Source organism: Lupinus angustifolius, chromosome LG09, assembly GCF_001865875.1.
Source record: "Lupinus angustifolius cultivar Tanjil chromosome LG09, LupAngTanjil_v1.0, whole genome shotgun sequence".
In the NCBI taxonomy this organism is placed as follows: Eukaryota; Viridiplantae; Streptophyta; class Magnoliopsida; order Fabales; family Fabaceae; genus Lupinus; species Lupinus angustifolius.
In genome coordinates this window covers 2,207,499-2,229,696 of record NC_032017.1, presented here as the reverse complement: position 1 = coordinate 2,229,696, position 22,198 = coordinate 2,207,499, and the positions used below count along the sequence as shown (strand labels likewise).

The 22,198-nt window shown below is 36.7% G+C and overlaps 1 protein-coding gene across 2 annotated transcripts in view; it reads left to right on the top strand.

Moving 5' to 3' along the window:
- Positions 1–22,198, top strand: part of LOC109356540 (nuclear-pore anchor-like) — a 35,738-nt gene that overhangs the window by 4,782 nt on the left and 8,758 nt on the right. For both annotated transcript variants that reach the window (XM_019599906.1, XM_019599908.1), the window contains exons 7-32: positions 3,387–3,476; positions 3,571–3,648; positions 3,955–4,064; positions 4,989–5,109; positions 5,208–5,300; positions 6,803–6,851; positions 12,970–13,073; positions 13,149–13,217; positions 16,243–16,380; positions 16,465–16,569; positions 16,665–16,778; positions 16,986–17,064; positions 17,583–17,635; positions 17,976–18,049; positions 18,727–18,829; positions 18,920–19,054; positions 19,151–19,249; positions 19,315–19,356; positions 19,443–19,496; positions 19,625–19,804; positions 19,887–19,934; positions 20,690–20,740; positions 21,266–21,349; positions 21,427–21,501; positions 21,594–21,778; positions 21,862–21,964. In XM_019599906.1, coding sequence (XP_019455451.1) covers positions 3,387–3,476; positions 3,571–3,648; positions 3,955–4,064; positions 4,989–5,109; positions 5,208–5,300; positions 6,803–6,851; positions 12,970–13,073; positions 13,149–13,217; positions 16,243–16,380; positions 16,465–16,569; positions 16,665–16,778; positions 16,986–17,064; positions 17,583–17,635; positions 17,976–18,049; positions 18,727–18,829; positions 18,920–19,054; positions 19,151–19,249; positions 19,315–19,356; positions 19,443–19,496; positions 19,625–19,804; positions 19,887–19,934; positions 20,690–20,740; positions 21,266–21,349; positions 21,427–21,501; positions 21,594–21,778; positions 21,862–21,964 — 2,436 coding nt within the window. The remainder of the gene's footprint in view (positions 1–3,386; positions 3,477–3,570; positions 3,649–3,954; positions 4,065–4,988; positions 5,110–5,207; positions 5,301–6,802; positions 6,852–12,969; positions 13,074–13,148; positions 13,218–16,242; positions 16,381–16,464; positions 16,570–16,664; positions 16,779–16,985; positions 17,065–17,582; positions 17,636–17,975; positions 18,050–18,726; positions 18,830–18,919; positions 19,055–19,150; positions 19,250–19,314; positions 19,357–19,442; positions 19,497–19,624; positions 19,805–19,886; positions 19,935–20,689; positions 20,741–21,265; positions 21,350–21,426; positions 21,502–21,593; positions 21,779–21,861; positions 21,965–22,198) is intronic.

Below are 22,198 nucleotides of genomic sequence, written 5' to 3'. Positions count from 1 at the left end.
TAAACTTGCACCCTCCAACCACAGGAGTAGGAAGACTCTTCATATTATGCATATGAAATTTTTGTAACAAATCTTTAATGTATTTGGACTGAGTAAGAAGAAGAGACCCATTCAGAAGTTTTTGAATTTCAATACCCAAAAAATAATCCAAAGCACCAAAATCTTTGAGAGCAAAGGCAAGATTCATCTTTTCAATGAGTTGTTTAATCAAAGCGGAAGAAGTTCGTGTGATTATAATGTCATCAACATAGCACAAGACAAACAATTTATGCGTAGAAGTAGTTAAGAGAAAAAGAGAGTGATCACATCTGCACTTTCGAAAATCAAAGTGTTGTCTGTGGATTTGAACCCTGGGAGGAAGAATCGAGTCCCAGGGAGTTATTGAGAGACTTAGAGCATTCCTCCTGCAAGTTTATCACACCAGTCCCTAGGATCTTGTTTGAGACCATAGATAGCATTGTTCAACTTGCAGACTAAAGTGTTGTCTAAGGACTTGAACCCCTCTGATTGTTGCATGTAAACTACCTCCTCAAGAACTCCATTTAGGAAAACATTATTGACATCAATTTGTTCAACATCCTATCCATAGGTAAGAGCTAAGGTTAACACAACCCTTACAGAGACTGGTCTTACAATGGGAGAGAATGTCTCATTGCAGTCAAAACCAGGTTTTTGATGAAACCCCTTAGCAACCAACCGCGCTTTGTATTTATTAATGGTGTCGTCAAAATTTTCTTTTACCTTGAACACCCAGTTGCACCCAATAGCTTCTCTATCCTTAAGTAAAGGGACCAAACTCCAAGTATCATTTTTCATCAAAGCATGAAATTCTGCTTCCATAGCATTTCTCCACTCATGAAGGGACAAGGCAATCTTTGCTGTTTTTGGTTCAACATAGGCAGTAAAAGTATTAGGAAAAGATATAGTCCTAGAGTTAACAATTTTTGACCTTGTAAGCATTAGGTGAGAATTAAGAGGCAACACCTGACTAGGACTAGTAACCAGCAAAGGTGAAGACACACACGAGGATGAGGATGAACTGAGAGACTGGTGAGAGGAAGTAGTAGAGGATGTAACAGGTTGGGAAGTAGTGGCCGAAGTAGAGGAAAGAGGTAAGGTATTTAGAGACGAGGGTTAAGACACCACTGAGAGAGGGATACACACACTACTACTAGGTTGGCAGTCGGATGTGGGAATGGGAGAAACAATGAAAGAAAACTTGCCCTAGTTGAAAATAACATCACGAGAAACATACATTCTACCCTTAGAAGAAAGACATTTATACCCTTTGTGTTGTGAAGAATACCCTAGATAGGTACACTCTTCAGACCTATATTGCAGCTTATGTTTTGTATAAGGTCTTAAACAAGGAAAACATGCACAACCAAAGATTTTTAGGAATGTGTAGTCAGGAGGGGATTTGTAAAGACAAGTATAAGGAACTTCACTCTTGATAGACTGACTGAGAATTCTATTTATGAGATAGACAGTGGTGTCAAAAGCATACTCCCAATACTATAAAGGAAGAGAAGATTGGGCAAGTAAAGTCAACCCCATTTCTACAATATGCCTATGTTTCCTTTCGACCACCCCATTTTGATGACGAGTGTGAGGACAAATAATTCTATGATGAATACCAAGAGTTTTCAAAAGTGAGGAAAAAGGACAAAACTCCCCACCCCAATCAGTCTGGACAGACTTAAAGACTCCCTTAAACTGAACTTCAATCATAGTGTGGAATTGCTTAAAAATACTAAGAGCTTCAGACTTTTGCTTGAGAAGAAAAAACTAAGTGTATCTAGTGCAAGATTCAATACTTGACATATAGTATTTGAACCCCGATATAGACAAGAATCAACAATGGACATATAGTATTTGAACCCCGAAATAGATGCAACCGGAGAAGGTCCCCAAGGATCTATAAACACCAACTCAAAAGGATATCACAACTGAGAATTGTAAGCTTGTGGGTCCATACCTGATAATGTTGATTCTGAAACTGTTGATGTCCAACTTTAGAGACTCAAGTAGAATAAAAGAGCAAGATTCGGTTCTATTATTGATCGTAGTAACGAAAGATTCATATTCGGAAGGAAGACCTTCAAGAACTAAACGAACCTGTTTACGACCGGAAATTACCTCACCAACTGCATCAAGAGAGTGGATTAATGCCTTTATGCGAGATACGAACTCAGTAACACTCTGAGTGCCTTTCTTAATTGTGCGAAGTTCAGAGAGAAGGAGTTGGGTTCGAGCACGAATTAAGGAATCAAAGAACGTATGAACTTCATCCCAAATCTGCCACGCATGCTTGAGCCCTAGCACTCAAGATTGAACATATACAGAAAGGGACTGAAGCAACCATGAGACCAGGTGCTGGTCTTGTTCTTCCCATTGCAGAAAAGCTGGATTCAATCGTTGAAGATCACGATCTTCTTCTGAGAGAAAACGAATCAAAATTTGCGGATTCACCACAAATTGTTCAAACCGATGTGAAGCTAGGACGGCTTCTACCTGTTGTTTCCAGATGAAATAATTTTTCTCCGAAAGTTTTGTTGAAACATTGTGAGAGAAAGTAACCGTCGCCGGAGGAACCACCGTCGAAGGTCGAGGATAGAGAGAAGGTGACGTCGACGGAAAAGAATCCATTGATCTTCAGGATCTATAAGCTCTAGATACCATATTAGGATTTGATGATGAGAGGAAGAAGAATCAGTGAAGATGAGGGAGAAGAAGAAGGAAACCCTTCAGTGAGAGAGAGAGCGAATGACGAAGGAAGAAAGAGAAGATGAGAGTGAGAGAGGAATAGAAATAATCTGTTTTATGTATTGAATTATTAATGTGCAAAGAGTACACGCTCTATATTTAAAGAGCATTGAAAAGTAATTATAATGCAGTTACATAAAGTAGTTAAAACTGAACTACTAAACCACTCTAATAATGCTAATAGGAACAGACAGTTATCCATGTTCCCAATCTTGTACTGTATGGATTCTGAAGCTTTAGCTTCATGCTTTTGATCTGTAAAACAGATTGCAGTTTATTTTTATGGGTCATTTTCATTTATTAATGGCAAATATTAGATGCCCTTTTGTGATAGTAAAATAAGTTTTACCAGAGAGGAGAGTTGAAGTACAACTATGATAAGGACAAGAGATCCTCTAAAACATTGAAGTGATAGGAAAACTTCAAATGCACCATGGTTTTATTACCTTTGCATATAAGAGATATAAGTCCTTGCCTGAAGCATCAAAGAGAAGTTAAAAACTAACTATCCTGACTCATATTTGGGGGCGCAAACATATATTTTGTGGGAGTAAAAATTTTATTGACAAGATATTAACTTGTGTATTTTATTATGCATTTTGATTATGTCATGCTTGTAGGTTAATAAGCTAAATGAGTTATATAAAGAAAGTTCTGAGGAATGGTCAAGAAAAGCAGCAGATCTAGAGGGTGTGATAAAAGCATTGGAGGTGAGCTTGTTTGTTATTGTGCTTTTTTTTGTTGCTTGAAATTGGTCAAATTAGAATGCTTGGATTTTTTCCAATGTCAATTGTGTTTAAACAGTCACACCTAAAGCAAGTTGAAGATGCTTATAAAGAGAAGCTTGAGAATGAATCATCTGCTAGAAAACAGGTTGAAAAGGTATTTTATTCTTCCACACTCAGTGTTGATGTTTAGTGTCTTTTTTTGGATTAACATGAAATGATTAGTTACTTTTGAAAAGATAGTGATGAAATAAACTTGCTACTTAAAAATTGGATACATGGGTCTGTAAGCTAGTAAATATTTAGGTCACTATAGGTTGTTGTTGAAGATGGTGAATGCTTGGATGACATTGGGATCCTCTCATTTGATTTGTGGGTAGAATGTAGATATCTAGTCCAATTTGTTCTTTACTCAAATGTATAACTAGTCATGCTTTATATCTGTCTATTTGGGTGCTTTTAGGAGGCTGCTAATTTGAAAGAAAAGCTTGAGAAGTGTGAAGCTGAAATTGAGACAAGGAAAAAGGCAAATGAGTCTAATAATCTTTCAGTCACCAGTTTTACTGCTGAACCGTATGTCATTCATAACCTTTTTGATCCTATGAAATTACTTGATTTACTCATCTTTCCATGTTTTCCGTGAACGTGCTCCTTTTCATGGCATAAGTTGTAGAGACCGTCAAGCAACAGATTTGCTGCATCACGCCACATGTTTTTTGTTATATAATATATTTGTATTATTTTCATCCAGATAAGGCTAAATATCTCCACGCTCTTATAAATGTGATGTCCTTTCCCTTTAGTTAGCTATGAGGAAAAATGGGATGTAATATGTTAAATTTGCCACTTCCCCTCTTGAAGATGCTAGATGGCATTGGGGAATGATTCCCTTCTGCTGTGGTGTCCGCTGTTGATAACTCTAATCTCTGTCATTAATTTGTTTATGGTGTTAGATTGTGATTTTTTCTTCAGGTGTTGGGGGAACCATGCCATTCTGCCATAATATATGGTGTTGGATTGTGATTTTTACCTGTGGTGTTAGAGTTTGTTGATAGAGTCAAAGACACATCAATTCCTTAATTGCTGTATCGTTATTTGATGGGATATTCCCTTTTTTGAGATTATTAGAAATACAAGTAAGCATAAATGTTTCCAGTATTTATTTTCATTCTTGATTGAAAGAAATTTTAGTGCTTTGTGGGTATGCTGCTAGGAAGGCAGTAGAGAACGCTAATTTTATCTTTCATTTTGAAATTATGTGCAAAAGCAGCATATTATATTGAATCTCTTTTCAACTATATTAATGAAATAAATTATGAATACAGACTTAATCATGGCTATGATTAGGGGAGGACACATAAGTGGATGTTTTTTCAATCTGTTGTGTGATTTTTCACTGAGGTCCTGTGTTGACAGTTAGTTTCATGGATTTTATGTTTTATCTGTCATGTATCTACTAACCTGTAAAAGTTCTTAAAATCTTGTTTTTTGTTACAGGTGGTTTGCATCAATTGAAGTTGATAACATGATAGACAAAAATAGCTTGCTAGTCCCAAAAATTCCTGTTGGCATTTCTGGAACCGCATTAGCTGCTTCACTTCTGCGAGATGGATGGAGTGTGAGTAATCAATGTTTTACTTTTCATACCGGTGCTCCTTTTTCATTTGGTTTATGTAGATGAATATTCTCATTATCTTCCTCTATTCCCTACTGAAGTTGGCCAAAATGTATGCAAAATACCAAGAGGCTGTTGATGCATTGAGGCACGAGCAATTGGGCAGGAAGGAGTCAGAGGCAATTTTGCAACGGGTAATGTGACCTGATGCATGTTAATATTCATAATTCCAAAGGAGGGTTAATGATGATAACGACGATTTTAAACACCAAAATGGACTGACTGAGATAGATCCACATGGCAATCCAGTCATGCTTTAAGAAATGGATATTGAAAATTGGCTGTCTGACCAGATCATGGGTCTAAGGCCAGATCAGTCAGAGTGCTATTTACTTATTTTCTCATTTGCTCAAAAATTGATAAGATGAGAATTGAACCTGGATCAAGTGTGAAGCTAGCATTCCAATGTATTAACTAGACCTGGTGTTGTACTTATTTTGACTTGGAATGATGTGTTGTAATTATTTTGACTTTGAATAATCATACTTTAAAAAATTGTTTAAGAAAATGAGAGAAAGAGAAAATAGACAGAGAAAGAGAGGGGGGAGAAAGAAGATTTGAAAATTTGGCAATTGATTAACTGAATGACAGCTTTTTTACCTTTTAGTATCTAACTATCTATAGTCTATACTCAGGGTTTACAACATTCTTCCTAGTTAATTGAATCTAGAAAGCTGTAACTGTTTAAATTGAAGTATTCCTTTATAGACTATATTGGCACAATAATTCTACATTCTTTACATTCCCCCTCAAACTCAGAGTGGGTGTTGCAGAGCATATGCATGAAACACCCTGAGTATCATGATGGTCAAAGAAATAGGGGCGTGTGTGTCTAAATCTAGCACAGAAGCAAAATATGGAAGCTGGTTTATGGATTCAAAGTCTTCCAAGTGAACTGAAATTTCCTATACCATTACCTATAGTCTACTGTGACAACCTTAGTGCAATAGCTTTAACTAAGAATAATGTTCCACATTCTAAAACCACAAATAAAGCTTGACCTGTTTTATGTTAGAGAAAGAGTTATCAACAAAAGTATGTGTGGTGTATGTTCCCCCAGAAGAGGAGGTAGCAGATATACTAACCAAAACATTATCTGTAACAAGGTCTTTTGTTCTAAACTTCTAAGTGAACCTCAGAGTCACAGACTTGCATAGCACAAGATATATTAGTAGTTTCAGTAGGGGTGTGTTAGTGCAAGTGCACCTGTACTAACTCCGTGCACTGGCTAAGTTAGTTAGAATTGTTAGGAAGTTATGCCGGCTGTCAACAGCTTAGCTGCAAGATGTCATTGCCAAAAAATTGGCAAATGTAAAATCAGCTTATTAATGAAAACGATTATCAGCCCCTCTCTCTCCTCTAAGATTCTTGTTATTCTAGTAATGACAGACAACAGGGCTTTGATTGAGGACCTTATATCCAGCTCCTTATGTCTAGTGTTGGAATGTAGAAGTGGATTGTGTGATAGCTGCTATGTGCTTAGACTATCATAATGGATAACAGGGGCAGGGATTGAAAATTAATACTTTCAATTTCTTTGTTCTCAATTTAATTTATTGAAAAATTAATAATATATACCTTCCTCCTCTCTGTCTATTATGTTAAAGTTGATGCAATCTTCTATTAACCTTTTCAGGTTCTGTATGAGTTAGAGGAAAAAGCAGAAGCCATTATCGATGAAAGAGGTATGCCTTGTTCAGTTTAATGGGAGTTTAATAGGCATGCTGTGAACTACTGAACTCTGAACAACATTATTATTACATTCCGATTCCAACATTGTTGTCTATCATGAGTAGAAGTGAGAGAATATGAGAGAATTGAAATATTTGGGAATATTATTGATACAGAAACTGTACAGGTATTCCTTCTTAAAGAGGGAGAAATATAATATGTGATTGACTAGAATCAAGTAAGGAAATCCTAAGTTATGGAGAGAATAAATTAAAATAACAAACTACCTAAAATAGACCAAATAAAATAGGAAACAAAATATTATATACATACAGAATTATTTACTGCCAAATACACTTTGTTAACAGAGAGAGAAGAGAGAACGAGAATTTTCTAGATCTGGAAACTGAATTGTATATTGTGATTTGTAAATGCATTGTATATTGTGATTTCTAAATGTATAATGATATACACATAGATGAGCTATTTATATTGAGAGTGAAGCTGTTACTTACAACTATCACTTCTGACAAATTCCTTATAGTTTTTTTACAACCCTAGCCACCTTGCTTAGTCAGCAGGGAGTGATAAACACTGGTATCCTAAACAAATGAAGAATAATGAAATTGAAAGGAATTGCCCTAAACCAAAATCAAATTGATTCTGCTAGGGTTCCAAATAAGATTTTATTGAATATAGAAGAAGAGAATGAAGTAGTAGAGTTACAATGGATCCCACGATCCAAAAGATTACTGATTCCACAATCAGTTAGTATTCAACTCCAAAAAACTAAGTAACTACCCCCAACCACTTTCTATTTATAAAAGCATAACCTCCTAACTACCTAAGGGTACAATAGTAAAGTTAGTTATTCTAACCACTCTTCTTTTCCCTCTTTTGTACACATTAACAATTGTTAGCTTGGGTTGAGCCTTATCAATACCCCCTCCTTCAAATTTGAACTTGTCCTCAAGTTGAAAACTAGGAAATTGGTCCTGCAAGTTAGCTGCTGACTCCCATGTGCATTCATGGTTAGGAAGTTTCTGCCACTTGACCAACACTTCTATATTGCCCTGATTATCTTCTCTGCTTCCTACAATCTCTTCTGGTAATACTTCTAGCTCTAGCTCTTCATTCAACATAGGAGGAAGAGGTTTAGGTTGTTGATGAGGCTTGAGGGCCTTCTTCAACAAGGAGACATGAAAGACTGGATGAACTCTGGAATGATCTGGCAACTTTAACTCATAGGCCATAGGGCCTACCTTTTTCATATCCTAATAAGGACCATAATACCTAGGAGCCAATTTAGCACAAGGCCTGGCAGCCAAGGATTTAAGCTTGTAAGGCTGCAACTTAAGAAACATCCAATCACCTAATTCAAATTCCACCACCCTCCTGTGTTTGTCAGTAGCTTGTTTCATTCTGTTTTGTGCCTTAGCCAAATTATCCTTTAGCTCCATTAAGGTTTCATCCCTTTTGTCATACATCTTGTTTACTTCTTCTACCTTAGATGGTATAACCCCAACCTTTAGTAATATAGGTGGATCTCTGCCATACAATGCTTTAAAAGGAGTCATGCCACTTGAGCTGTTGTAGTTGGAATTGAACCAGAATTCTGCCCAGTGCAGCCCATCCAGCCACCGTTTAGGCTTAGGCCTTACAAAACATCTAAGATAGATTTTCACACACCTATTGGTGACCTCAGTCTGGCCATCTGATTGAGGATGATAGGAAGTACTTAGCCTTAATTGAGTTCCAGCCATCTTAAACAACTCCTTCCAGAATTGGCTTAGAAATAAAGGATCTCTGTCTGAGACAATAGTAGTTGGGAAACCATGCAACTTGACCACCTCCCTTAAGAAAATAGCAGCCACATCCTTTGCTGAATAAGGATGGCCCAAGGCAAAGAAATGGGCATACTTGGTGAGTCTGTCCACCACCACCAATATAGTATCCCTTCCCTTTACTCTAGGTAACCCTCCTATGAAATCCACAGAGATATCCATCCACACTTGTTGAGGAATAGGTAGAGGTTGCAGCAATCCAGCATGGGCCAAGGTAGAATACTTATTCCTCTGGCATGTATCACAACCTTCCACAAATGCCTTGATATCTGATTTCATACCTTCCCAAAATAAGAAACTGGAAATCTTGTTATAGGTCCTAAAGTAACCAGAATGTCCCCCTGTAGGAGTCTCATGACACTCAAATATGATAATAGGAATCCTATTAGAATTTTGGGATAGGACTAACCTGTCCTTGTAGTACAACACTCCTTTCTTTAGTTCAAAGCCTGGATGGGAAGTAAGAGAGACAACCAAGCCTTGCATGATCCTTCTCCATTTAGGATGTGAGTGTAGTTCTTGATCCAAATCTCTATCTCTTCATTAGTCACCATAGAGATAGCAGAGTACATGAGTTTCCTAGATAAGGCATCCGCCACAGGGTACTCCTTACCTGGTTTGTACTGGATTTCAAAATCCATTCCTACCAACTTCACAACCCATTTGAATTGTTCATCAGTGAATAACTTTTGATAATAAAATGCCTACCCATAAGGTAATGTCGCCATTTCTGAATGGCTTGAACTAAAGCCATCAATTCCCTCTCATACACTGATTTCTGTTGAGCCTTGCAAGATAACCCCTTACTCCAAAAAGCTAAGGGCCTGCTTTCCTGCATCAGCACAACCCCCAACCCTTTACTAGAAGCATCCGTCTCCACCACAAATTGCTTAGTGAAATCAGGGATAGCCAACATGGGTAGATCAACCATAGCAATCTTCAATGTATCAAAAGCAATAGTAGCCTCTACAGTCCAATTGAAGGCATCCTTTTTGAGTAACTCAGTGAGGGGCTTGGCTACCCTCCCATAGTGCTGCACAAACCTCCTGTAGTACCCTGTAAGCCCTAAAAACCCCCTCAAACTCTTAATGTTAGTTGGTAATGGCCAAGTCTTCATAGCATCCACCTTAGAACTATCAGCTGACACACCCCCTTCTGAAATGATGTGCCCAAGATACTCAAGGCTGGCCTGCCCAAAACTACATTTCTTCAAATTAGCTCTTAGTGAATGATCCTTCAGCAAGGCCAAAACTGCCCCTAAATGATGGTTGTGAGACTCCAAATCAGGACTATATACCAAGATATCATCAAAAAACACCAAGGTAAACTTCCTTAAGAAAGGTTTTAAGACCTCATTCATAAAGGATTGGAAAGTAGAGGGTGCATTAGTCAATCCAAAGGGCATCACTAGGAATTCATAATGGCCTTCATGAGTTCTAAAAGCAGGCTTGCCCACATCCTCTGGCCTCATCCTTATCTGATGGTATCCTGATTTCAAATCCAGCTTAGAGAACACCTTGACACCCCCCCAATTCATCCAACAACTCTTCAATCAAAGGAATAGTAATCTTATTAAGAGCTCTATAATCTACACAAAATCTTCACCCTCCATCCTTCTTTCTTACCAAGATGATGGGACTAGAATAGGGGCTTATGTTGGGCCTGATCACTCCCACTCCCAACATTTCAGCCACCAATCTCTCTATCTCAGTCTTCTGATAATAAGGACATCTGTAAGGTCTGAGATTAGGGATCTCAGATCCTTCCTTGAGGTGTATAGCATGATCATGGCTCCTGGATGGTGGTAATCCTTGAAGGTCCTTGAGTACCTCTTGATGCTGCTGCAAAACACCTTCTAACTCAGGTGGAACTCTTCTTGTCTCATCTCTAAAGAAGGGTCACATTGGAGGAGTAACCCCTTTCCTTCCTTTAACAATACCTGCGTTAAGGCTTCTAAGGACAATTCTGCTCTAGTTAAGGCAGGGTCCCCCACCAGTGTAGTCACTGAGTCACCCTTCCTCATAGTTAACCTCATTTTACCAAAATCAGCACTAACTTCACCCCAGGCTGGCAAGCCATTCCAACCCTAGAACAACATCCACCCCTCCCAAAGCAAACATATAAAAGTCCTGAATTACCTCCAATTGTTGCATACAAAGTTTGAGTTATGAACATCTCCCCTTGCAAGCAATATGGTGTCCATCACCCACCTCCACCATGTAGGCCTTGGTGTCCTCCACTGGTAGCTGCAACTGTTGTACCAAGGCTTGTGAGATGAAATTGTGTGAGGCGCCACAATCAATCATTATGACCACTGGTTGTCCTACCAGAGTTCCCTCTATCTTCCAAGACTTGGGGGATGTTAAACCTTTCGTGGAATACAAAGAGAGTTGCAATGAGTTGAAGGTTTCAACCTCAGCTCCTACTTCCTCTTCCCTTTCAGCTTCCTCTTCCTCTGCCATGAGGAGCATGTTCAATTGCTTATTTTTACACCTATGCTCCCTAGAGAAAGGTTCATCACACCTGAAACATAATCCCCTTTCCCTTTACTCATTCATTTCAGCACTAGTCAACCTTCTATAATTCCCTGCAGCCTTAGAGCTACTAACCTCTTGTGTGGTTCTGGAAGGTGCAACCACACTTCCTATGGATGATCCTTCTCTCCTATTGCTGTTAGAAGATGAAGGCTCCAAGGTAACCACCCTATTATAAGAGTTACTCCTGATTGACCCAAAGGATCTTGCATACCCTACCTGAGTCTTCCTACTCACCACCAGATTCTTTTGTTCAATGAGAATGGCTTTCTGAATCACTTCTGTTAGAGTCTTTAATTCATACAATCTCACCTCCACTCTCAATTCTTCCTTAAGCCCATTCAAAAATGCCCCTCTAACAAACTCCTGGATGATTCCCCTCAATGCACCAACATACTTCTCAAACTCCTCAACATATGCTTTTATGGCCCCTCCTATTTTAAAGACAGTAATAATTCGAAGGGATTTTGGGCCATGGAAGGTTGAAACCTCCTTACTACTGCCAATTTGAAGCTCTCCAACGTAGGTGATGGGTTGCATCCCTCCCACCACTGGTACCAGCTGAGAGCTCTACCTTCTAGTGCAACCAAGGTGGCTCTCATCTTCTCAACCTCAGAAATGGCTCTTATAGAGAAATATCTATCCAACTTTTGCACCCAACCATATGCATCCTCCTCTGCGAATATAGGAACCTCTAACTTTCTCCACCTATTAGGAATCTAATCCCTCTTATGACTATCCACCTCCTCTTCATTTTCACTGCCGTCTCCTACAGAATTCTCCTCCTGATTTACACCTAATTTGGTGGCTATGGCAGCCAACAATTCTTCAGTCTTCTGGGTGCGGGCTTCATTCAACTCTAATCTCATGCGTATTTCCTCCCTTTCTCTGCGCATTTCGTCCATTTCTTGTAGCCAACTATCGTTTTCCCTAGCCATACCTCGTGTTGAGACCTTGTGATAGAACCCACTTCCGCAGCTATGGTGGATCTTCCAACAGGCACCAGAATGGTGCTCTGATACTAGTGATAAACACTGGTATCCTAAACAAATTAAGAAGACTGAAATTGAAAGGAATTGCCCCTAAACTAGAATCAAATTGATTCTGTTAGGGTTCTAAACAAGATTTTATTGAATATAGAAGAAGAGAATGAAGTAGTAGAGTTACAATGGATCCCACGATCCACAAGATTACTGATTCCACAATCGGTTAGTATTCAACTCCAAAAAACTAAGTAACTACCCCCAACCACTTTCTATTTATAGAAATATAACCTCCTAACTACCCAAGTGTACAATAGTAAAGTTAGTTATTCTAACAATTGCTGGCTTGGGTGGAGCCTTATCAGGGAGTTAAGCTAAACAATACATTCTAGTACTGTCCTCAAGGATACCTAAAATATAGATCTGCGTCTTAATTCTAGTGGTTTTGTTTTGTCTATCTAATGTAAATAAATAGGCCTATAGTGGGTGATTGCCATTGTTGTGTTTGCTCCTCTTTATTTTCATTTGATAGTGATAGCCCAGCTATCTAATTGTTTTACTTGCACTACTCTTCATGATAAAAGTAAAAAGGTTGGGCAATTCATTTTGGACTAATTATGGGGTGGAAAAGCAGTTTATGAATTTTACTATGATGAATTTTCAAGCAAAATCATTAGTGGGTAATGTCACTGCTGGGGAAGCTATGCAATTGTGGCTCCTTATCACTGCCATAGCTTTTCAACTAACTTAAACATATTGATGTTCTTGCAGCGGAACATGAAAAGATGGCTGACGCATACTCCTTGATGAACCAGAAATTGCAGAACTCTCTCACTGAAAACACATATTTAGAGAAAACCATCCAGGAACTGAAGGTTTATAACATAAAATGTAGTTTCATTACACTTTTTTTTTGAGTTACATATAGTTATGCTTAATGTTTCATGCAGGCTGACCTTAAAAGGCGTGAACGTGATTATAATCTTGCTCAGAAAGAAATTAATGACCTTCAAAAACAGGTAAAAAGAAAAGCACTTCACAGGAGTTGACTATGCTATTTTATCTATGTTATCAAGTTATCTATGCTCGGGTTTATTGATATTTGTGTTTTATATGGTGCTCTCTTAGTTTCCATGGTTCTTACATTGTTTGGTTGTGCCACTCTTTGTTTGGGATTGTTGGTGAATGCTGCGTGTTTCGAAGAACGGATTCGTCAAACACCCTCATGTGTTAGTGTCCGACACGTATCTGACATGGATACGTTCGGATTCACGAATGATACGTATTCGCAGAGTATCCAAAAATTAAAATAAATAAATAAATATCAAGACACGTATCCGATTCATTTGTAATAAAATATAGGATATATTGATTCATTTTCAATAAAATAAGATAAGATAATTTCGTTTTCATTAAAATAGGACAAGATAGATTTGTTATGCAGGGCAATGATTTTCAATTTCCATTATATTTTTTACTTCAGATATTTTGATTTACATTTATAATTTTATCATATTTTATGTGTTTTTATTATTTTATATGCGTATTCCTGAACGTATCGTATCCTGTATTTTAGAAAAAATGCGTGTCGACATATTGGATACGTATCGTATCCGACACACATATCTGTATCCATGCTTCATAGGCTAGGTGTGTCCTATGTTAGATGATTTTTTATGGTTAGCTTTCATGGTTAACTTAAGCTCAATAAGTAATGGTTCCACCCATGACAATTCTTGACAAGCCAAGGCCAAATTTCTATATTTTGCCTTTGTGCTAGATCTGGAAATGTATTAAGCTTCTTTGACTACCATGAGATTAGGCCCAAGGAAAAGACAAACCAAAACTTTTTATGGTATTTTGCTTCCATATCTAAACCTAATATTTTCATCATTAACCTTGAAAGCTCACTTACAACCAATGGTTTGTCTGTAAGGTGGAAAAGGTACTAAAGTTCAAGTACCTAATGCCAATATTGCATTATATCATGCCTGCATGGCTTGTTTCCACACTAGATTTGCAAGAGCTACTTTGTCACAGATGGGTTCAGTGTGAGTGAGTAAAGCTCTAGGTTGAATAGTCATGTGAATACCTGATTTAGACCTAATTTGCGCAGGTTTGAAGGAAATAGGAACAGTAAAGTGAGGAATAGACAAAGAGGTTACAGTAGAGTAAGATGTTAAATGTTCAATAGGACTTGCAACATATGGATGGGGAGAGATGATATGACAAATTACAAGTGCACGATTATGTCGTCAAGTAATACAATATCGATCCCACGAGGACTGAAAACCCCCTTTAATTATAACAATTAATTTATCCTTAACTCAAATAAGAATTAAAAGTGAGTTTAGAACAATTCAATAATTGACAAGAATAATTATGAAAATAGTAAAAAGGGGTTGAAATCTAATTTAGGAAGAATTCCCTCGATAAAAGTTATTGCCTTTACACTCGCAAATCCTTGTTTTGCACATTTTCATGAATTTTAAGTTATGAGGGTGTATTGCTCTTTGATATGTGTCATCCTCTCTCGAGCTCCGACACGTGTACTCAATTGAAGTCGTACCTACTCTCGTGGTACAGTTATCAATCAAATCTTTTACTTGAATCTGTCTATCCAATCGCTTCGTAGAAACCCAAGGGGAATTCCAGAAAGTCCCGAGATTCCTAATACTACTCTCGTGAATTAGGATTCTAGTTTGAATAATTGAATGATCAGATAGTTGGGTTCACCTCTCGGTTCTTCCCTAATGTATCTAAGAGGTGTAATTTGTTGGCCAGACAACTCACACGAATAAAACTCAGTTTAATGATTCAAATCACAACACTCAATGATATAAAAGTAAGAACAAGTATTTATTGAATGTAAAAGGGCATAGCCCCAATCCTAGAAACAAAGGGAGCATGATGGAGAAGTGAATACCAAATTCTAAATTAGAGAATTGTAATGTAAAATGTAAAGTGTAAAAGTCGTTGAGGTCGAACCCTTATTTATCCTAATTACAAAATATTAGGCTAAGCCTAACAAAACAAATCTAAAAAATAGGAATATGATATAACATTTATGACTTCTTTTGGCTCTTCAATTGGTCTTTACATAGCCTCAATTCTGAATTCCATCTTCTTGCACCCAATCTCTACTCTTTTTGGCTTTAATCCATCCAAACTGCACAACATAGCCAACAACACCCGCTCAACTTGAACAAAGAGAAATAAAAGCTGAAAACAATCCTAAAGTGTCCTAAAATGCAAGTTAAATGCAATGCAAATGTAACATAATTTCACCCTTATCAAGAGACTGGAGGATGAGACAGTATGGGGTTTGAACTTGAACTGAAGTCAGCACTGTGAGGAGCTGACACTAGCCAAGTAAGGTTCATTCAACAGACCTAGTCAACTTTATGCTTGTTGTAAGCTCTTAGATGGGGATAACAAGCACATCCAAAGACCTTAAATGGTTTATAATCAGGTGTAGTGCCAAAAAAGTAAGATATCAAGGAGACTGATTTTGTAAAGTGGGAGAGGGAAGCGTATTAAAGAGAATGTTATTTGTGAAAGCATGTTCCCAGAAGGAATGGGTAAACAGGCATTAGAAAGTAAGACAGACCTGTTCCTACAATATGCATATTTCCTCTCAATCTGGTTTTAGATACTATGTCTCTATTGTTGATACCCATACTAGACAGACATTGATTTATTTGATTAAACTGAAGTCTGAAACTCTAACTAACAGATGAGCTGTCCTATACTACATCTCTGATAATAACTGCAATTTTTGTAATTGTTTCGTCTTGTAACTTCTCATCAAATGTTGTAATGAAAACATTGTTTCTGATTTTTGTTTTAGGAGCTAATATTTATAGCTCCGATATCTTTTCACTTATTGTGTTGAAGAAACTGTCTTTTATCTCACATAATTTATGGTTATATTATAGTCATCAGGGTAATGGTTGGTACTTTTGTCTTCATTACCTTGTTTATGGTTTAGTTAAGTCACCAAGCTTTTTGCATAATTACATTAATAAAAGTTAATTTTTACAGGTGACTGTACTTTTGAAGGAATGCCAAGACATACAACTTCGAGGTGGGTCAATTGGGTATGGTGTTGTTGATGATACTGCAAATATTAATTCAACAAGTACAGAGACTGAAGTTGAAAAAGTCATCTCAGAGCACCTTGTAAGATATTTCTGGCTTCATTTTTTGTTTCTTGAATATGACTCTTTCATTGTTACATTTGTTAACTTGAATTTTGGGAAGCAGTTAACTTTCAATGGCATTAATGGACTAGTTGAGCAGAATAACCAACTTAGAAGCCTTGTACGTAGTCTTTCTGGCCAGATTGAAAATCAGGAGGTGGAATTCAAGGTTTGATGGAAAAGAATAGTTTTTGCCATTTGTATGCTGTGGTCTGTTAGGACTATCTGAATATCTGGTTATTGTTTTTGTTCTATTAATTTTAGGAGAAGCTTGAAATGGAGCTAAAAAAACATACTGAAGAAGCTGCTTCTAAAGTTGAGGCTGTTCTGCACAGAGCCGAAGAACAAGGGCATATGATTGAATCTCTTCACACATCTGTAAGCCTTATATTGTGTTTTTGGTTATATTATGCGGTCATCCACCAGGCCTACATATCTTTAACTTTAATGGCAAAGGCTGTAACTTCTGGGCTGAATGTCTTGATTTATAGTGCTTGATTAGTCTGTTAAACTTCTCAGTTGATTTTCATTATGTTTTGTTACTAGCCATATCTCTAAATTTGCACTTGTTAATAATTCTTGTAGGTTGCAATGTACAAGAGGTTGTATGAGGAGGAGCATAATAATAATTTATCTCACACCCATTCTTCAGAAGCACTTGCAGGTTCTGGAGATATTTGTTTGTACCCCTTTTCTCTTTAATCTTCATATGGCCCTTTATAGTGCAATCATTTTTCAGTGAGAGTAATTTTCTCTTTAACCTTTCTAGTGCAAGTTTTTAACGTGAAGAATTTAGTAACTTGTTATAGTGGGTTTGGATGACGCTTTCAGAGCTCTTCATTCCCCAGTAGACTTTTCATTTGATCAGAACTTATTTCAATAAGGGGTTGAGAGGGTTCACATCCAATAACATATTAGTTACGCCATCAAATAAGATAGAAATTGAGTGCAAGTATATGTTATCTAAATGTAAGTTCATTTATAGATTTCCAAGTATTGAGATTTATACATAGGCTTGCCCCTTATATCTGAATGAAACTGAATCTGTCCATGGCACTTAAAAGGTGGACTTGATGCAGTTTAATTAATGTTTTTTATTTCTTCAGTTGATTATTCTCATATTAAGTGTTTCTGCCTCTTAGGCAGTTGGCATCTTACATTGATTGATTTTGAAATTTTCAGCTGTCACAGAGGTTGGTAGAAATAACCTGAAGGCTTCTATTGAAAGTTCACAGGTATAGATGCTGTTGGGTGTTCTTTGGAAAAAAATGCTTTTACATTCATGCTTCTAGTTTTATATAATAACATCACGTTAGACAAGAGCCTTTTGGGCATGAGACATGCATAATACATGAACTCATCCTAACTTGTACCGTAGTAGTCCATCTTTTATAGTTGCATTGAGCGGCTAATATCAGGTGATATAAGGGATGTGGATTAATCATCATATCTAGTCATTGAAGTTTTGGTATCATGTTAAGCTCTAACTCTTCCAAAGGCTTGCCTTGTTAGAGGAGCAGGCATGAATGGTTTTATATCTAACACTTGTAATATATGTTGTTTTTATTATTACAGGAAGCTGCTAGGAAATCCCTGGAAAAAGCTGGAGAGCGCGTAAGATGCCTGGAGGATGATTTAGCAAAGTCTAGGTAATGTACCTTCCTAATTTGGTATAGTTTATGATGTATTGTAATTCGTGTTTGGTGTCTGATTGTGCCTTATTATTATTATTGCATAATTTGAAGCAATGAGTAATTGGAATCCAGTTGCCAAAATACTATGAAGTTGCTCAAATCAAAACACTTGGATAAACCTATAGTTGTTTTCGAATATTTTTTATTTTTTGTACAATTTTTTGTTACTCAACTTCTACAATAATTACCTTTTTCAAGGATGTGATTAATGTCAGGGGTAAACAGATTTAGTTTTTGAAAATCTATGAACTTGTGAATATAATCACCTACATGATTATAACTTGTTTTCAATGAAAGAGGATGATTGAGCTGTGCAGCACGGTTGAAGAGGCACAGCACTGGACAAAAGTGGTGGTGAAGCCATGGGAGGTGAAGTCCCAGAATGATCAGTGTCTGTGACCTGTCTTTCTTATGCGACAATTCCATCTTTCACTTGATGGCTCTCCTTAAATACTAATTTTTTAAGTTACTTATTTGGTGTATTAAATACTGTGAACTTTTCTTGATATATTTGGCCTTTTATAACCGAATAACCATAAGGCTTATTAGATGGATGATTTGTTACTAGTGCCAATATTCTTCCTGGATAGCATAATTTGTTTTATTTTGTATGGGTTTTTCTATATGTTCAGGAGTGAGATTATTGCATTACGATCAGAACGAGACAAGATGGCACTTGAAGCAAAATTTGCTAGAGAGAGACTTGATAGCTTTATGAAAGAATTTGAACACCAGGTACTTACATGCTTGTAATAATGAATTCTTTCTAGTTGCTTGTCTCTATTTTACTTACACGTGGATGTGGATTTTTTCTTGACTTTTTAGAAAGCTGAAGTCAATGGTGTTTTAGCTAGAAATGTGGAATTTTCTCAGCTCATTGTTGATTACCAACAAAAACTGCGTGGAAGTTCTGAGTTGCTGAGTGCTGCCGAGGAGCGTTGTCGGAAACATTATATGGAGGTTAGAATTTTATTCGTTAACTGTTGAACTTTTTATATTTGATGAACTTGTTTAGTTGTTTATATTGTATACTCATTGCTTACCTTTACTTGTCAGTTGTCTGTTTTAAAGAATGAAAAGGAAGTCTTATCAAATGCTGAAAAGAGAGCATCTGGCGAGGTTCACAGTTTATCTGAAAGGGTGCAGCGTTTGCAGGTGAGGATCTGTTTTTATTTTATAAATACCATAAATTTTGCATACTCTTACATTTAATGTTTCAGGCTAGTTTGGGAACCATACAAAGTGCTGAAGAAGTTCGAGAGGTTGGTAATTATTATTAATGTATATATTAATATCATTTTCTTTTACAAATTCTATTCGTAAGTTCTATTTGATTTTAAAACTGCAGGAAGCAAGAGCTGCAGAGAGGGCAAAACATGAAGAATATGTAAAGAAATTGGAGGTGTGTTTTCTGTTTCTTTATGACTAATCCTCACTGACTGGTAAATTATATAATTTATTGATAATGAAGTGCGTGTTTTGCATCTTTGCATTTAATGATTGGCTATCATTAATGTTACATTTTTTCAGAGGGAATGGGCTGAAGCTAAGAAAGAGTTGCTGGAAGAGCGGGAAAATATGCGGGGACTCTCCCTAGACCGGGACCAGACATTGAAAAATTATCTGAGACAGGTTGAGGATATGAGCAAAGAATTAGCTAGTGCTTTGCGTGCAGTCGCATCTGCTGAATCTAGAGCTGTTGCTGCTGAGGTACTTGTTTTAGGGTGCTCTCCACTGTGTGCCTTTTTCCTGACAAACTGTTTTTAAGACTAACTTTGACTACTATACACAGGCCAAACTCTCCAGTGTTCAAAGAAAAATGGGTTCCACCGATGATAAGGTTTATATGCTTTGGTTGTTTTTTTAGATTTTAAAGTATGTTTGTGATGTTATCATTTTAGATTTCTTAGGCTTTACAATCCGTAAGGTTTAGAGTGTGTTTAGTTAAGGTTATCAAATATTTTGAATGTCCATATGTGAAGCTTAGTTTTTTTAGATTTATGAGTAATTTTTTCCCGAACACCTTGAGCTGTTGAGTTATGCAAATCTTTTAGTTCTCTTTCATTTTTCGAAAGAAGAAATTTATTTAGATGGTAATATGAAATATGGAGGAGGATAATATATCCTTAAAACAGCAGCAGCAGAAGTTGATAGATCAAAACTGTCAAAAGCTTAAACTAAATATATCAATCTGACTTTGCCTCTAATGTATCTGCAATGCTGTATTTATGGTTTTCCATAGAAACAATTAAATTTTTTACTGATTAACAATCACGAGCACAGAAGCAACCCTATCCTATAGTATGTACCAGCTTCTACTCAAGTATATTGTTGATTTTTAGATGGATCCATGATGTGTATTGTTTTATTTCTTCTGGATTTTTAACAATGAAAGTTTTGTGCATTATATTGATTTTTAACAATGGAAGTTTTTGCATTATATTGTGCAATTTTTAACAAGGAAAGTTTTGAGTGTATGGTTGGGTACTGTTGTGTGTTAATTGTTGTTTAAGTGGTAGTTTCTTGTTCATGTTTACTTCCCTGCAATCAGAACATTAATCTATTTACTCTAATTTCTTCTATTATCTAATGTAGGTTGTTGGAATGGATGGCATGAGTGGGCCTTCCACTTTTTCCAGTGATGAGGTGGGTGTACATTCTTATATCACAAGTCTGTAAATGGTGTTCAGTTTAATAATAAACTTTTCAATAAAATGAAAAGGTGTTACATGGGAGGGGGTTGTAGAATTGCTCCCTATAAAACCGGTGGTGGGAGGTTGCTAATTTGATTCGGAAATATTTAGAATCCGTAGTCCTTTGGCCTATCACCTCTTTATTATACTTTTTGCACATAGCAAAGCAAAGAACCAATTGGTCAAATCTCAGTTCTCACCCAATTACATACATATATATTGGTGTGGAAGATCGAGAAAAATATATTTGTTTCTGACTTTATTTGTCATTGGAAACAATACCAGATCGGATGGCTTCAATGTTGTTTTCTCTGCGTCCCTTATCCGCTTATTGTTTTTCTGGAGGGACATGGGATATCTAAACATAAAGGAATTAAACCAACTAAAGGATGAAGTTTAATAAGCTCAAATTAATATCATGATTTATATTTATTTTATTCGAAAATTATAGGCATGTTCTTGTAATGACTTAATGTAGGTTGTTTCTGAATTGCAAGCTGCCAAGGAGGAGATAGAAAAATTGAAAGAGGAAGCACATGCTAACAAAGCTCACATGCTTCAGGTTATCATTTTATTCTTTCACACAAATTGTTTGATTAGTACTTCAAACTAAATGCCTGTTTTCATTTTACTTTGAAGTATAAAGGCATTGCTGAGGTGAATGAAGATGCACTGAAACAGATCGAAGTTGCACACGAGAACTTTAAGACGGAGGTATTCTAGCATGGTTGAATCTTGAAAGCTATTTTCCAAGGCATATTCTATTGTATTAATGTATTATGTATCTCTCTCTTTAATACATGTAGTCTGACATTGTAAAGAAAGCACTAGAAGCTGAACTTCATTCACTTAAAGAGAAGGTTTCAGAGCTTGAAAGTGAATCTAGTTTAAAATCTGAAGCAGTGGCTTCTGCAACTGCGGGAAAGGAAGAGGCTCTGGCATCTGCTTTGGCTGAAATTACAAATCTGAAAGAAGAAATTTTATCCAAATCGTAAGTTATATTTTATGACTGCAGTGATAGATTTAGTGCTAGTTGGGCATTTTACATACCCATTACATTTTTCCTGTATGCAGTTCTCAAATTTCGGCTATGGAAATTCAGATCTCTGCTTTAAAAGAGCACCTGGACAAGGAACATCAGAGATGGCGTGCAGCTCAAACAAATTACGAAAGACAGGTTAAAACCTGGTTGATTATATAGTAGAAATTATTTGTCTGCTTCCATTGTTGCATGGATGTTGTATTAGTAGCTGAGTTTGCTTGGTTATCTGATTTATTTTTTAAATCTAATTGAAACTAATTTTTTATATTTTGATGGAAGTGGCTGGAAATAGTTATGCTGATGTTCCTTTCAATATGTGATCTTAAATTTTCATTTCAAGGCAGCTGGATATTGGATAGTCAGAACTAG